Below are 16,911 nucleotides of genomic sequence, written 5' to 3' on the forward strand. Positions count from 1 at the left end.
TTCAAAATGCTAATAAATACCACAATATTCTGATTTTATTTTAACCTGATTATATATTTCATCATCAAAATTATTTTTATTAAAACGTTAAACCTATTATAATATTCACATATATAATGCTTTCTTTGTAACATTTAAATGTAAATAAATAGTCAGAAATATAAATTTATATTCAATAAATTTAATTTGTTTCGGCAAATAAATTTGCACTTTAAAACGTGGATCAAAAATAATAGAGATATTAGGCTCCATATACCTACAAAAAACTAATATTAGCAAACTACCCTAACACTATTATTGACACTATTGACAAATCTATAACTCAATATTGCCCCTGCCCAAATAATCTGCCCCTGCCCAAATGATCTCAGCATTCTCTCTCCTTTCCTTTTTTTGTGTCTCTTCACCAAACAATATTCTTCTTCCTCTCTCTTCTCTTATTCTTCTTCCATTTCATCTCCATCTCTACTTAAAATTAAGAGTCTCCAATTACACAGACTCTAATTGATTAAGATCTTCCCAAATCATTTTCTGGCTCTTCTATTACTTGCTGGATTGATTCAATTGGTGAGGAAATTAACTATATTGGAAACTCCTATTTCTTGTTCCTCCATTTTTCCAGTCGAAACAGAGATGGTTTTTTTCAGAACTCGGGAATCAAATCCCGGAAGTTGATGGCTTGGTGAAGACCACGAAGATGATGGAGGTGAGTATAGTGAGCAGGTAATTTTTTTGGTTAGCTGTTACAATTTATAAGATATTAATAAGTAGCTAACATTGGATGATACATAATTTATTAAAATGATACGAAATTGGTTACCGGTCTAACAAGTCACATAACATTGCACGTCAAAACTTAGCAGTTACATTTTATATAATATGCTTCCGTTAACCGATACATGCTTTGTTAGCTGCTATAAAACATGTTATCGTTGTTTTAAATTGGTTGCCAAGATCTTAAAAGTATATATTGACACCTGGTATATATTTTGTTAAATGGTAAGAAAAATATTATCGTATTAACTTAATCATTATCTATTGAACTAATATATTCTTAACGGTTAACGTTAAATGTTTCAGGTTAGTGTTAAATGTCTATTTCTAACATACATGGTTTGTTAAATGATACGAAATTTGTTTCCGGTCTAACAAGTCACATAACATTGCGCGTCAAAACTTAGCAGTTACATTTTATATTACATGCTTCCATTAACTGATAGATGTCTGGTTAGCTGTTATAAAAAATGTTACCGTTGTTTTATATTGTATTTTCTCTCTTCTCTTTATCAGGTATATTCAACATCGATATTATTTGTAACAGTGACGAAGATGTAGAGTGGAGAAAATGGAGTAGATAGGAGATTAAGAGAATCGATTGATTTAGGAGAAGTTTTAATTTTAATAGGGTTGAGAAAATTGGGAGAAATAGATAAATGAGAGATAAATGAGAGATATATGTATCTCGGAAAGAAAGAGAAACGTATGAAATTTTAGGGCAGGGGTATAATAGAAAAGGGGATGAAAATATCTATAGTGAATCCGAGTTTTTCTTGCTTTAGGGTAGTTTCTTAATTTGCTGGTGATTTGGGTATATTCACCCAATTGACTCAAAATAATATTACTTTGTTATTTAAGAAAATAAAAAATTTATAGCTGTTAGAAATAAAGTACAATTAATATATGAAATGAGTATGATAGAAGTGTTTATAGTTATGAAAAATCACAAATTCAATATAACTATCAAAATCTTTTACTGAACTTTTTAAAAAGTAATATTTACACAAATATGATCACAGAAAACACAAATATGATTTACAAAGAATACACAAACATGAAATTAAAATTTCTAAAAAAATGTAAAACAAAAATATACCCGCCCTTTGAAGGGCGGATCAAAATCTAGTCATTCTATTAAATTTGGTGGAGAGTGAACAGTGTTACAATTTGGTGTAACACTATTCATCACATTAAATATTTCATATACATATTTTATTATGTTTCATTGAATAATATAGTTTAATTATTATTAATCATTTCAAATTTGTAACTAAATATAAATATATTGTATTATTTATATTTTCAAATTATTTTCACATAATTAAAATATTTTTATTTTATTTTCAAATAAGAAAACACTATGTTATAAAAATAAAATATCATAGAACTTTTATATTTTATTTTATTTCGAAATAAAAATCACTAAATGATCATTATCATTTATTTTATTTTAAAATATTGATTATAATTTTTATTTAAGTTATATTTAATACCATTAAATTCACCAAAATTTAAAATACATTTTTATAATATAGTTAAACATGTATTACTAACTAATACAAAATTTATTAAAATATATTTTTGTTATGTGTTTTCATAGTTAATGTTTTGTAATTTTTAATATAGTATTTTATATAAAATAAATACATGTATAATATTGTTAAACCAAAAAATATAAATTAAAATAAATTTTATAAACATATAATTACGAAAATTTAATAAATATAACATCAAAGTGGGACAAAATAATTATTTATCAATTTCAAATAAAAAATATAGAAGTTACTAAAATAGAAAGTATTAAATAATATATAATATTATTTTGGGTGTAATATCTGGTGTCATGGTTGAAGACGACAAAAAAAATTTGACACCAAAAATATCATGCTTGGAGATGCTATCAGTCTCACGCTTAAGAGAATCATTGGTAATTTAGTAATACTCACTGCATCTATTCGGTGTAGAAAGGAATTTGACCAAAAAAGAGAGTAAAAAGGAATTTTACCAAAAAGAGAGTAAAAAGGCATTATGCCAAAAAAAGGAGAGTAAAAAGGCATATACTATTATCATGCATGTTACTGTTAAGTTTTCACAAATGTTAAACATGCAATGAGCCGAAACTAGATCAGTTAAAAAGGAGAGGCAGAAGAAGCCACCGACTTAGAAAAAAGGAAAGCCTTACTAGTATTCTTGGCTTCTTGCTATAAAAAGTAGTTCAGTTCTTTTATTCTTTCTGCAAACACATAAAAACAAAGAAAGAAAAGAGGCGATAAGACATGGCGTCCCTGAAGGCCCAGAAACGGCTCGCCGCATCCGTAATGAAGTGCGGATAGGAAAAGTGTGGCTTGATCCCAATGAACCCAAGGATATCTCCATGGCCAACTCCAGTAAGACTTTTGATACTTTTTTTTGTTGTTTGATTGAGTCTTACGTAAGGTGTGTGTTGTTGTTGTTCGAAGGGTTTATATATTGATGATGGTTCCGTTTCATGTTGATCAATTTGTTATATTATTTTTCTCAATAAACTTCTTTATATTTTCGAATGTTAAGAAATTATCATCAATCTCTATCCCAGGGCAGAACATTAGGACTCTTGTCAATGATGGTATCATTATCAGGAAACCCTCCGAGATCCACTCACGTGCTCGTGCTAGGACTTTGAACGAGGCCAAACGAAAGGGTCGTCACTCTGGTTACGGTAATGATATTTCCAGTTTGAAATATATTTTCTTTTCTTATATGTTGTATAACTTTGGATCTTTCTTGGGTTTTCAGGTAAGAGAAAGGGTAAAAGAGAGGCGAGGCAACCGACCAAGATTCTCTGGATGAATAGAATAAGGGTGTTGAGGCGATTCCTTCTCAACTACCGTGAGAATTAAAAACAAGATCGACAAGCACACGTACCATGACATGTACAAGAAAGCGAAGGGTAACGTGTTTAAGAACAAGCGTGTGCTTATGGAGAGCATCCACAAGTCCGAGGCTGAGAAGGCTAGAGAGAAGACACTCTCTGACCAGTTTGAGGCCAAGCGTGTTAAGAACAAGGGTAGAAGGGAGACAAAGTTTGCGAGAAGGGAGGAACGTTTAGCTAGAGGACCTGGAGGTGGAGAGATAGCCGTTTTGTCTTAAGTTTACTTCTTGAATAAGAAATTGGTTTTTTTAACATGATTTTGTTGGAACTGTTTTGCTCTCATGGTTGGGATCTCACTGAATTACTATTTATAAACTCATCGTTTATTTTCTCCGCCCGCATTATCTCTTTCACCAATTTGTGGATGGATCTAGCAAATGAAAGACAAGTTGGATTGAACGTTGTCTCAATATTTTAACTTTACTACAAATTTAAAACAGGAGACTGTATCATGTGTTTAATGATTGGTGACATTAATTTTGTACTGTAGTACATCCCTGACATATCAATGACAGTAACTTTTTACAGTGGTCCACAAGATTGAACCATGTGTTAAATGATTCAAAATCACAAATATAACTAATTTCAAAATTACGTGGTTAAAAAGAAGCAGTTTAATTATCATTTGATTAAGTTTTTTAGATATACTAGGTTCTTACCCGCGCTCCGCCGCGGGTTTTTTTCTTACAAATTTGTATTTCAAACATACTATGTTGTCGTAATTCAAAAAATGGACAGGATATGATATAAGACTATGCTGTAATACTTTGAAAATTGAGAGAATAAACACTTTGTTAAACACGTTTAGAATGCATATTTTAAAAACAGAGCATGTGGACTATAACAGAGAATAGGTATTTGTTTCAAAAATTTGTTGGTTCTTGCCTAAGATGAAAATTGAATTCACAGAAACAAACAACTAATTATCTTTGATTAGCTAAAACTCTATGTCTATGGACTTTTTAATTGTCTTTGTGTTAAAATTTTGTTATTATAATTATAATTATTCATCTTCCCCTTTAGTTCATTTTTTGTTCAAGTTATCTCATTCCTCAGTTCAAAACTCTATTAGAATCATTTAGCTAGGTTGTGAAAAAAATCTTTGATAGAAATGTATTAAATATAATATAGTTGTTAATTTGTAATTTTGACTACGCGGACCACAGATAAACATTTCACTGATAAGTAATTGAAAATAGAGAAGTGCTCGACAGCCTTTGAGATGTCTGCTTTATTCCATTGTTTCATTTTGTTTGGTTAGTTTTAAGATTCAACCGTGCATATTTTTTCTTAACGTAGGGAAATTGTATGTCTTCTTGTAATGGAGATTGTTGAAGATTTTTTTTGTAAATGTTATTCTTAATCACTGATCTTGTTTCTCTGCTTGTTTTCTCTTCAAATGTGCAGTCCATTTTTTTAGATGACCCGAGAATAATATCTATTCATCACCATATTTTTTTTAACTGATTTGTCCATCACCATATCTCACTCTACAGTTTTGTTATAAAACAATATACAATCATCGTTATTAAACCACATATGGCTTTGGAGTCTTTGATTCGATGATATTTTAAATTAATGGAAAGAAAATTGAAGTTTGCGTTATCGTTCTATTGCAAAGATTCATAGTCAAAAACTTTTATCTAACAACTATAAAAGAAGAAAGCCTTACATGAAAGACCTCAAAATGTTACCTCGAGAAAACATTCAAGTTTTGTTCTACATATTGTCTTCTTAGTTAATGATAAGGCTGTCCATACTTTCTGCAATCAATATCAGCAGCAAAAAAAGTTATGAAAGGTGTTACGAAAGTATGTCTTTGGACAAGATGAGGTGATCTTCACTGAGTTTCTGGTGATTTGGTGGTTCCCTTGTTGCTCTTGTTGATCACTTAATACTGATATTTGCATCATCTCTCCTTGTACAGCTGATATCTTCCCTTCCTCTCTTTGAAATCTGCAAACATTCACACAAAGAAAAACCTTGAAAGATTCATGGTTGTTCTAAGATACCTCAAGAAGCAGAAGCATTAGAGATTTTTTTTTTTGGAAAAAAGAGCCGAAGCATTAGAGTTGTCTTAAACAAACATCACGTTGTTCCGTCTTGATAACCCTAAAAGGCATACCCGTCTCTTTTGACACTTCATCATCTTCACTCCTTTTTCCATTAGAGATTACACGGTCTTGTCATCTCTCCCTCCTTTGCATCCTCTGCTTTCTTCTTTACACTAATTTTCATTCTTTACATTAGTTTTAAACAGTTCTAATTTTAGTTTCGTTGCATCAGCAAGAGAGACAGGGTTAATGATATCACCTCTTTCATTTTTGGAGACAGGGTTAATGATATCACCTTAGCCAAGTTTTGTTAATATATGATTACTCATAAATTTAAAGGTAATTTAATTTATTTATAATCATCATTATCTAAAAAACATTTATATTATGTTATCAAAAACTATTTTACATCAGATATTTTAAAAATAAATATAATCTCTGTCTAAGAATCAGAACCATTGACACCACCACTATCAAGAACAATGTTTTTTCTTACCCTAAACACACAATTTGGCTTAGCCTCGAACCTGCTTCAATAAGCAATTGACTGGATAGAGCCTACTTTTCACCTACTTTCCATTCGATGTACTAATTGTTTGATGAAATTTTTTTGGTGTTGTTTATTTCTTGTTATCTTCTTATTTGTAAGACCTAAAAATAAAGCAGCAAACAGAGATTTAGATAATATAGTTCCAAATTGAGCACCTAAAAAAATATTGTATACTATTCTTACACCATCTTATACCAGCAAGCACATATGAAGTCATCGCGCAAATATCCCTAGCCAAATCACCATTCTCATTTCTGATCTTTTAGAATAAATAGACTTTTTTTTTGCAGATTTGAATAGTCTTGAAATACATTAGTTTTTGGTTAGTCTATTGATATAGTGTATTTAATAATTTTTAGCATGTCATTTCATTCATTTAAATCACTTTAGATTGTATTTAGGTGTCTACATTGCATATAGGGATGTTTAAACGGGCTCAAGGCCTGCGGGCATAACGGGCTGGTATTAAACGGGCGGAACCCGTACCCGTTTAGTTATATAAAAATGTTGTAACGGGTTCATCGCGGGCCGCCCCTTAAGAATATTTACTAAACGGGCTTACCCGCGAAATAAAAGGATGCCCGTTAATTTTTTTTTCTTTCAGATTATGTGAAACTACGTCGTATTATGTTAGGTTTTCTTCTTTATCTCAAAACTTGAATTGTTACCGTCAAATTTCTCTCCTCTCTGTGTCGATGAATTTGAATCCATGAATCATTTTCTTCACTAAGAGAAACCTCTCTCTCTCTCTCTCTCTCTCTCTCTCTCTCTCTCTCTCTCTCTCTCTCTCTCTCTCTCTCTCTCTCTCTCTCTCAAGGTCATTTCTGCAACTTAGGAAGTCCAGGGTCATAAACAAAGATATCAAAAGTTCAGGGACCAAGGCTGCAAATTCAGAACACTCGCTTGGGTTAAATTGCACATTATAAAGTTAAGGGGCGAAATTAGGGATGTTTCTGCAAATTACAAAGTCTTAGGCAGTTTTGTAAGGAATCAGAAGTTTAGGGATCGATTATGCAAAAACCGAAGAAGTCACCATTAGAGCTTTCGATTGATTACTCCACCGCGAGCTCGGAGCGGACGGACCAGTTCTGAGAGCACGACGGAGAGCTGAACGGCCTAAGCATGAAGATCTGTGGTGGAGCAAAGTAGCTGAATCAAGGACTTGACGCCATGGAGGAAAGTTGGTCGCAAAGGAAGGTTGGTCGCGGAGGAAGCTTTGCGGCGGTTAGGGCAGGATCGACGATCTTGAGGACGCCAGTGGAGGAGGCGGTGAGGAGAGGGCTGAGAATGATCTCGGACTCGGGGAGGGAGTACTCGGCGGAGGCGCCGTCGTGGAGGGGGCTAGGAAGGGAGGATCCGGAATCGGAGTCGGCGTCAGGGGAGGAAGCGTCGGCGTCGGGTGAAGATCTCTGAAGCTTATTTTTCTTACAGAAAGAGAGAGATCGAAGTTTGATCAGAAAAAAAGAGAGAGTTCTCGACAAACAGATAAAAAACAAAGGTAAAACAAGACATCAGATCAATGAGTTGTTTAAACAGAATAATTTTATTGACTTTTCAACTTTTTTCAGTTAATGACATGTCCTCTCCACATGATTCTAAAAATTCTATGTGGCAGAAGCTGGAGAAAGGCTAACCTTATTACTGTGTGGATTACTTATGTTTTAAAAATGATTTTACAAAACAAAATTAAGCAAATAGATCTATGAAAATTATATTTTATAGAAAATTGGTAATTGTGTTAGCTAAAAAAGCAAGTAGCTTACTAATTTATAGAGATGACTTTTCTCTACAATACCTTTCTTTGAAGATATGTTTCTTAATAAAAACTTGATATAATCTCAAATAAAAGAAAGTATATTATAAGCTTAGACTATAAATAAGGTTAACTGTTTTGTAAAAAAATAGTATATAATCGGATCCGGTTTCGAAACACCATCGGCGCAAAATAAAGAAGGTCAAAGGCGACGTAGTTCCGTCATCTTCACTTTGCTTTCTTCGTAAACAAAAGAAACCAACCAACACCGTGTCTCTCTCTCTCTCTCCCACTTTTGAATACTCCCTCAGATTCATCATCTTCCTCCGTTATCGATCCCCACCCTCGATCCTCTTTGCTGTTCAGGTCGATCACGCGATTCTGCTCTGCTTTATAGATCTCGAAATTCGGAGATCGAGTGGGGGTAATTCGATCAGAGAGAGAGAGAGGATGGCGTCTGAGCAGTTGATGTCTCCCGCCAGCGGCGGCGGCGGCGGAGGCGGAGGACGGTACTTTCAGATGCAGCCGGAGCAGATTCCTTCGATGGTGTCGTCGCTCTTCTCCTTCGCGCCGGCTCCAACGCAGGAGGCGAATCGCATATTCGAAGAGTTACCCAAAGCTGTGATCGTGTCCGTGTCTCGACCTGACGCCAGCGATATCAGCCCCGTGCTCTTGTCTTATACAATTGAGTGCCAATACAAGCAGGCAAGCTCATCAGAATCTAATTTCAATTATAAAGACTTCAAGTATATGAGCATTATTGATCCAAGTAGAAACTATATTCGTTACTCTATAGTAGAAACGGTGCTTGCGTCAGTGGAGCGTTGATTAACTAACTTTGGCGTTTTTTTTTCTTCATGTGAACAGTTCAAGTGGCAGCTTGTGAAGAAAGCATCTCAAGTATTTTATTTGCATTTTGCATTGAAGAAACGTGCTTTTATCGAAGAAATTCACGAGAAGCAAGAACAGGTTTGTGTTCAAACTTAAAAAAAATATCAACAAGTGCTTTCACTAGTCTTGTGTTTTCTCTTGTGAGGGGAACATGTTAAGAGTTTGCCGAGTTTTGATGTTGTAATGTCGAATTAAAGGTTAAAGAGTGGCTTCAAAATCTAGGAATAGGGGACCATGCACCCATTGTGCAAGATGAAGATGGTGATGAAGTCCATTTACATCAAGATGAGAGTGCCAAAAATAGGTTAAGACTTGCTGGCACGATTTTTTGCTCTATAAGTTGCTGCTGTACCATTCCGACGGATGTCATTGTTTACTTACGAGTAGGCTCTTTTTTTTTCTCAGAGATGTTCCTTCAAGTGCTGCTTTGCCAGTCATTCGCCCTTTGGGAAGACAGCAGTCCATATCAGTTAGAGGAAAGCATGCAATGCAAGAATACCTGAATCATTTTCTAGGCAATCTTGATATTGTCAATTCACGAGAGGTATATTTTTATAATCTATTTCTTTGGGTGGGTCAACTTCTCTATCATAGTCTATACTTAGTTTTGCCAAGGTTTTTTCTCTTTTCTGTTTTAGCTAGAAATATGAGAATAACAAGTGAATTCTAAAGGTTCTATGCATTTCATGCTTTTATTCCCATATACATTGAGCTTTCCGTTTACGGCTATATGCATGTATTGTTAAGTGCTAAATACGTAATATAGGTTTGCAGGTTTTTGGAGGTCTCCATGTTGTCATTTTCACCAGAGTATGGACCCAAACTGAAAGAAGACTATATTATGGTAAAACATTTACCGAAGATTTCAAAGAGTGATGATTCTAGTAGATGTTGTGGATGCTGCTGGTTCTGTTGCTGCAATGATAACTGGCAAAAGGTATGGAAATTATAATTCTTTTTCATATTCGTGTAGTTTGTAGATTGCTATGGAAATTTGGTTACCTCGGGATTTCCTAGGGGATGACTTTATCCCCTGCTTTGTCTCTGAATGCATTGAATGCCTTGAAAAACTTATATATCAAGAAGAAAGTAGGTTTCGCCTTTAGTATCTCTTTCTATAATGCCAAAATTTGTCACTACTCTCATTGGAGAAGTGTTGATAATCAATTTTTTTCTGAATGTTTAATCACACTGGTTAGATGTTAAGTTCGAAGAAGTAAATAACTCTGTTGTAATTCTTTATGTTCGCAATGTATGTACTATCAAATATTGTAATCGTCTCCTTTTACTGTTCATATTTTTTTTTGCTCCGAGTCAGACATTTATTATTAATATGCGATATAAGATCATATATAAGGTTATTTTTTCTCTCCAGTACAGGTGTGGGGGGTACTAAAGCCAGGTTTTCTTGCCTTATTGGAAGATCCATTCGATGCAAAGCTATTGGATATAATTGTTTTTGATGTCCTACCAGTTTCTAACGGAAATGATGGTCCTGATGTATCACTAGCAGTAGAGCTGAAGGATCATAATCCGCTGCGACATGCATTTAAGGTTATCAGTTACTGTCCTACATGTCTATGAGAATATATATTTATGCTTACTCCATCTGATAAGTGATATGTGAAACGTATCTAGTTGAATCAAAATAGCAAAAGTAGAGCAGAAAACGTTGATTGATGATAAGAACTGAGGTACAAGGTTAGAGAGAAATTACTGGAGCCTCTCGACACTCCCCTTAATTTGATCCTCTCTCTGGAAAACCCTTCTCATTATTGCTTCCTAATACTTATACTAAAGCATAAGACCTCCCCCACGTCATCCAACAACCCATGTGCTCGTGTAGATATTGTTAGACATTTCCATCTTAATGATTCTGTAGATAAGATGATAAGAATAGGTATCTTCTATAAGTTCAGTAACCTTCCACACGTAACAATAAGCTTTCTTGATAATCATTTTTTTTTCTTGCCACCCCCTTGTTTAGTAACCTATACTGTTGTTTTTATTTCTTCTATATAGAATTTTTTTAGCTGTCCAAGATGTGGGGAATTATTGTTTCATAACTTTGTTAAAAAAATCGCAGGTAACATCTGGAAACCGGAGTATAAGAATAAGGGCGAAGAGTAGTGCAAAAGTTAAGGATTGGGTGGCTTCGATTAACGATGCTGCTCTTAGACCTCCTGAGGGTTGGTGCCACCCTCATCGCTTTGGCTCATTTGCTCCCCCGAGGGGTTTAACAGATGACGGAAGTCAGGCCCAGTGGTTCGTGGATGGTGGAGCAGCTTTTGCAGCCATGGCTGCAGCCATTGAAAATGCTAAATCTGAGGTCTGCCACTTTCCATTGCAGAGTGTGGAGACGGACGATGAGTTGATTTTCTTACTTATTCAACTGATCTGATTTGTCTTGTAGATTTTCATTTGTGGCTGGTGGGTGTGCCCAGAACTCTATCTTAGGCGCCCTTTTGAGTCTCATATGTCTTCCAGACTTGATAACTTGTTGGAGAACAAAGCTAAGCAAGGAGTTCAGGTACATACTGGTTACCACAGACATGTATGTGCTTAGTAGCTATTTATTCTACATTGATGCTTCTTTAGTGGGCAATGGAGCTCTTACTTGCCAGGTTAGGAGGATGAGTACACGTTAATCCTTTCATTTTAATCTTTGGTAGCATGACTTGTAAGACTTATTGTGTGGCCGCAGTGAATATTTGATGTTGCTTAATCAGTCATTGTTTCCGTTTATACTTGGTGACCTATTGAAACTGGTAAACATAAATAGTTTTGGATGTGATCATTTCTTCCTGTCCTCTCAGAAATTAGCAATTCATTAGTTTATTCAATGATTGTTATACTCAGAGATAATTCCTTGGTTAGAATAAATTCTCTTTCACTTTTAGTCTGGAGGGTAGATTTCTATTTTTTCATAGTTTATTGAGTGAGTTTTATATACTTCTACTCAAGGAGGTTGCTTCTGTTCTTCACAACAGTATAGACATGTAACTTTCAGTTTACTGTTTGGATTCTCAATTTTTCATTTGTTTATTACTATCTCTTTTCAGATATACATCCTTATATACAAGGAGGTTGCTCTTGCTTTAAAGATCAACAGTGTATATAGCAAACGCAGGCTTCTTAGCATTCATGAGAATGTGAGGGTACTTCGTTATCCTGACCACTTCTCTAGTGGTGTCTATCTCTGGTATGATATCTGCACAGTTCTAATCTATTTTCTTTCTTGTTTATATTTCTTGTTTATTATTTCTAATATTCCTAACCACAAAACAAACGGGAATAACTTCGTTTTCTACTTCTGCATGTCTTTGCAGGTCTCACCATGAAAAACTCGTCATCGTCGATCATCAGGTTTGCTTCATTGGAGGGTTGGACTTGTGTTTTGGCCGGTACGACACGTTTGAACATAAAGTAGGAGATGACCCTTCTGTGACATGGCCTGGAAAGGACTATTACAACCCCAGGTAAGAATTTTCTTTTTACAACGAGTATAACAGAGGTATTGCGAATAAAGAGGTGAATTGATTTTCAGATGTAAAATGGGGTCTCCTTTCAATTTACCAATTTTACTTTTTTTTTAATAAGAACAATTTATCTTTCACTTGCCAGTAGTTTTGGCTGTGATGTTTGACTATAAACTGTTTGGTGCTTTCCACCAATCAGATATTGAATCTCCAATACAAACCAGGGATTGCCACATTTCATATTTCTGAATTGTACCCTATGATTACTGTTTGAACGCTATAAAATTTTCTGCAGAGAATCTGAACCAAACACTTGGGAGGATGCTTTGAAAGATGAGTTAGACCGGAGAAAATATCCACGGATGCCTTGGCATGATGTGCATTGTGCTTTATGGGGTCCACCTTGCCGTGATGTGGCTAGGCACTTTGTCCAACGCTGGAACTATGCTAAGGTTCATCCATTTGTCATGAACAATCTTCTATCTGTTTGATTTTTGGTGTCACTATCGTAAAATAATCAATGATCGTTTCAGAGAAACAAAGCACCATACGAAGATTCAATTCCGCTTCTTATGCCCCAACATCACATGGTTATACCACACTACATGGGAAGGATAGAGGAGTCGGACACTGAATGCAAGAATGACGAAGACAGCATTAAAGGGATTAGAAGAGATGATTCATTTTCTTCTGGATCATCTTTGCAGGACATTCCGTTACTTTTGCCTCAAGAGCCAGTTGATGAGGATGGTTCGAGTGGGGGGCATAAAGCAAATGGTACTAACAGTAGAAATGGTCCATTTTCTTTCCGGAAATCCAAAATAGAACCAGTTGTTGGAGATACTCCTATGAGGGGCTTTGTAGATGATCGTAATGTGCTACATCGTCCAGTGGCAAAGCGTGGTTCTAGTTCAATTGATTCAGAGTGGTGGGAAACACAAGAACGTGGTTATCAGGTCGGGTCGCCAGATGAGACTGGACAAGTCGGTCCGAGAACTTCATGCCGCTGTCAGGTTGGTGTTTTGGAAGTTTATATATACCATTAATCTGTTGCATTCCCAGTTTATCTTGCAGAGATGCTATTGTGTAAGTTGTTCCTCTGTTTCCTTCTTGTCTTGCGTACAATCTTCGAAATTTTCTGAGAAAAAAGAAACAGAATTTCCCGGCAATATTTACACTGATTGCACCTATTTTCAGATTATACGAAGCGTCAGCCAGTGGTCTGCTGGAACAAGCCAAGTTGAAGAGAGTATCCATTCTGCTTACCGTTCTCTCATTGATAAAGCTGAACATTTTATCTACATTGAGGTATTTGCTATAAGATTTTTTTTTCTTTATAGAATCACAATTTGACAGCATCATGTAGAGTTTTATTAAAACAAACCTGCCATATTCGCATTATACAAGTAGTGGACATAGGTTCACATCCGCTCCATTTTTCTGACTTCACATCTGGTGCTATTCGTATCCAGAATCAGTTTTTCATATCAGGCCTTTCTGGAGATGACACAATAAAGAACCGTGTCTTAGAAGCGTTGTACAAGAGGATTTTGCGTGCCCATAACGAAAAGAAAAGTTTCAGAGTTGTTGTTGTTATACCTCTCCTCCCGGGGTTTCAGGTTACTTCATTTTCCAAAAGAAATTTCCTCTGATACGCATTTGTTCTAAACGACCTATGTACCTGGCAGGGAGGTATTGATGATAGCGGTGCAGCATCAGTTAGAGCCATAATGCATTGGCAGTATCGAACCATGTACAGAGGACAAAATTCAATATTGAACAATCTTTACAAAACTGTTGGCCCAAAGGCTAATGATTATATCTCCTTCTACGGCCTTAGGGCGTATGGTAAACTTTCCGAAGATGGACCCGTCGCCACTAGTCAGGTAACAAAACTAATTATCTATTGGTTAGATTTGCATTGTTGCCTTTCTAGAGGATGCATTTTTCATGTGTTTAAATGTAGTGACTGCTGAAAATTGTGAATAATGTCTCTCTCTCCGTGCAGGTGTATGTTCACAGTAAAATCATGATAATTGATGACCGTGCAGCACTGATTGGATCTGCCAATATCAATGACCGGAGTTTGCTTGGATCAAGAGATTCTGAGGTCAGTATTTTACACACCATTGATGCCTCAACATGTTACAGCGGAGTTTATACTTAGTGAGGAATTTATATCATAGTACATGTTGAATATGTTTTTGTAATACTGTATGTATGCTGAACATGCTTGTGTTCTTTTATATCAGATTGGAGTACTAATCGAAGACAAAGAGTTGGTAGATTCGCGCATGGCTGGAAAGCCATGGAAGGCTGGGAAATTTTCTTTGAGCCTTAGGCTGTCTCTGTGGTCAGAACACCTTGGACTTCGTAGTGGAGAGGTTTGCAATCACATCCTTAAATCGTTTCTCTATATGGGATAATGTTTCTACAGTATAACCAACGGAGTCATGAGCTTTCAGTATATAAAACATATTTGGTACTTCAAACACCATGAAACTATTCTTACAAACGAAACTAATGGTGTACTTACATTACACCTAATGATGAATGATGATTTAAACCTCCCCAGCGTCAACTTTCAATCAATAGTTGTGATTGAAGAGGGTCTTCAAGACTCTTATCCGTGCTGTATTTACAATAGTGTGATATTTGGCTTTTTGTTTCCAGATTGATCAGATAATTGATCCCGTTTCTGATTCAACCTACAAGGAGATATGGATGGCAACTGCAAAGGTTAGAAACATGATTACATAATCAACATTTTGATTTCACTGGCCACATATATATATATATATATATAATAACCTGTGAGCTATTTATATTCCAATGCACAGACAAACACGATGATATATCAGGATGTCTTCTCTTGTGTACCCAATGACCTCATCCATTCACGGTACAATCTCGGTTTATCTTTCCCCTTTCCAGCTTTGGATACTGTCAATTATGTTTAAAGAAGTGAAAATAGTCTGGACATGATTCCTCCTGGGTATAAATGCAGAATGGCGTTCAGACAAAGCATATCGTATTGGAAGGAGAAACTGGGACACACAACCATCGACTTGGGAATAGCACCGGAGAAGCTGGAGTCTTACCACAATGGAGACATCAAGAGAAGCGATCCAATGGACAGACTAAAGTCGATAAAGGGACATCTAGTCTCTTTCCCTTTAGATTTCATGTGCAAAGAAGATCTGAGACCCTTCTTCAATGAGAGTGAATACTACGCATCCGCTCAAGTCTTCCATTGAGATTATACCTTATATACTAATCTCATAATCTATTCAGCGACTAGTCTACACGGAAAAAAACCATTGATTGCTATCTTTAACCAATTCATTTCATATGTTTATGGGAAAGAATTAAAGGTGTCTGTATAGGGAGGGATATGTGTGATGTTGGAAACAAGAGGGAACTCGGAAGAGAAGCCATTTTGCTAATTTTGGTTGCTCTCTTCTGAGGTAAATTAAAAGAAAGAACAAGTCATTTTTCTAAAGGTTAAATATTTAGTATCGTATACTTGACATTAAATTTGTCTCGTTTGTAGTTTATGCAAAAGAAGATTACAGAATAATCTAATGTACGTTTCGAGATCCAGGAGAAGACATATGTGACATTGAGTTTGTGCCTTTTGTTGCTTGGCTCAGAATGAAACAACTCCATATTTGCTACTGGCCTCTCTTCGTTGTGACAACAGTTTTCTTCTGACTGCTTGTATCTACTTGTGGAAAGTAATACCATGCGGATAATTTGGTGACTTATTGTTTATTTTTACAGATACTATATTTGAAAAGTGAATTTCCTTATGTGTTATGTTTCTCCATGATTTAAAGTATTTGATTTATTATATAATTAAAACCAATTTTCTATTAATAATATTATATTATATTTTATATTACCAAATTCCCCATAAGTTAATATGATTAAATATCAAAATAAAAAAAAAATATTTTTTACCCACCACCTCTATAATAGCTTGTTGTCACCAGAAATTTCTAATGGTTTAATAGATGATAGCGATTAAACCGGAAGAGGTAAAGATTGAAATGAATCATGTGGGTATGCTTATTGGTAAAGAAAGCTACGATGCTTTGGCGAAAGAAAAGAAGAAGCATCGCCATGGATGATATTTCTGCTCTCTGTCTCTTCTTCAACCTCTAATAACTCACACACACATCAATGTTTTCAGCTTCAACAACCAAGATGTGATACATATGCATTTACATAATGTAGTATAGGACAAGTAAACCTTGTGCATGATATTTTTAGTAGATTTTGTAATAGCATGATGATATTTTGTGAACTCACGTCAATAACTATTCTTTAGTTAACAACTTAACATAGGTTTTTTTTTTTAAAGAAAAAAAAAATTCGACCATAGGTTTAGTTTACTTATTAACTTAACATAGGTTTATAAGTAAAGATGCACACAACACAATACATAAAGAAAGAAAAAACACAATACCTTGCTGGATAAGTCTTAACGTACT

At 35.1% G+C, this 16,911-nt stretch overlaps 1 protein-coding gene and 1 pseudogene across 1 annotated transcript; both read left to right on the top strand.

Annotated features, from left to right (window-relative positions):
• The first annotated feature begins 2,655 nt into the window (after positions 1-2,655).
• On the top strand, positions 2,656-3,978 carry LOC108860449 (60S ribosomal protein L19-2-like; annotated as a pseudogene).
• Positions 3,979-8,229: 4,251 nt separating this feature from the next.
• Positions 8,230-16,016, top strand: LOC108863012 (phospholipase D zeta 1). The gene is made up of 20 exons (XM_018637301.2): positions 8,230-8,750; positions 8,913-9,014; positions 9,134-9,240; positions 9,342-9,480; positions 9,703-9,873; positions 10,317-10,490; positions 11,023-11,265; positions 11,350-11,466; positions 11,999-12,138; positions 12,266-12,415; positions 12,711-12,867; positions 12,949-13,428; positions 13,613-13,723; positions 13,888-14,034; positions 14,104-14,301; positions 14,424-14,525; positions 14,668-14,799; positions 15,089-15,154; positions 15,256-15,317; positions 15,423-16,016. The coding sequence occupies exons 1-20, from the start codon at positions 8,496-8,498 to the stop codon at positions 15,670-15,672; spliced, it is 3,303 nt and encodes a 1,100-aa protein (XP_018492803.1). The 5' UTR covers positions 8,230-8,495; the 3' UTR covers positions 15,673-16,016.
• Positions 16,017-16,911: the final 895 nt, after the last annotated feature.

This window comes from Raphanus sativus, chromosome 5 (assembly GCF_000801105.2).
Source record: "Raphanus sativus cultivar WK10039 chromosome 5, ASM80110v3, whole genome shotgun sequence".
Lineage (NCBI taxonomy): Eukaryota > Viridiplantae > Streptophyta > Magnoliopsida > Brassicales > Brassicaceae > Raphanus > Raphanus sativus.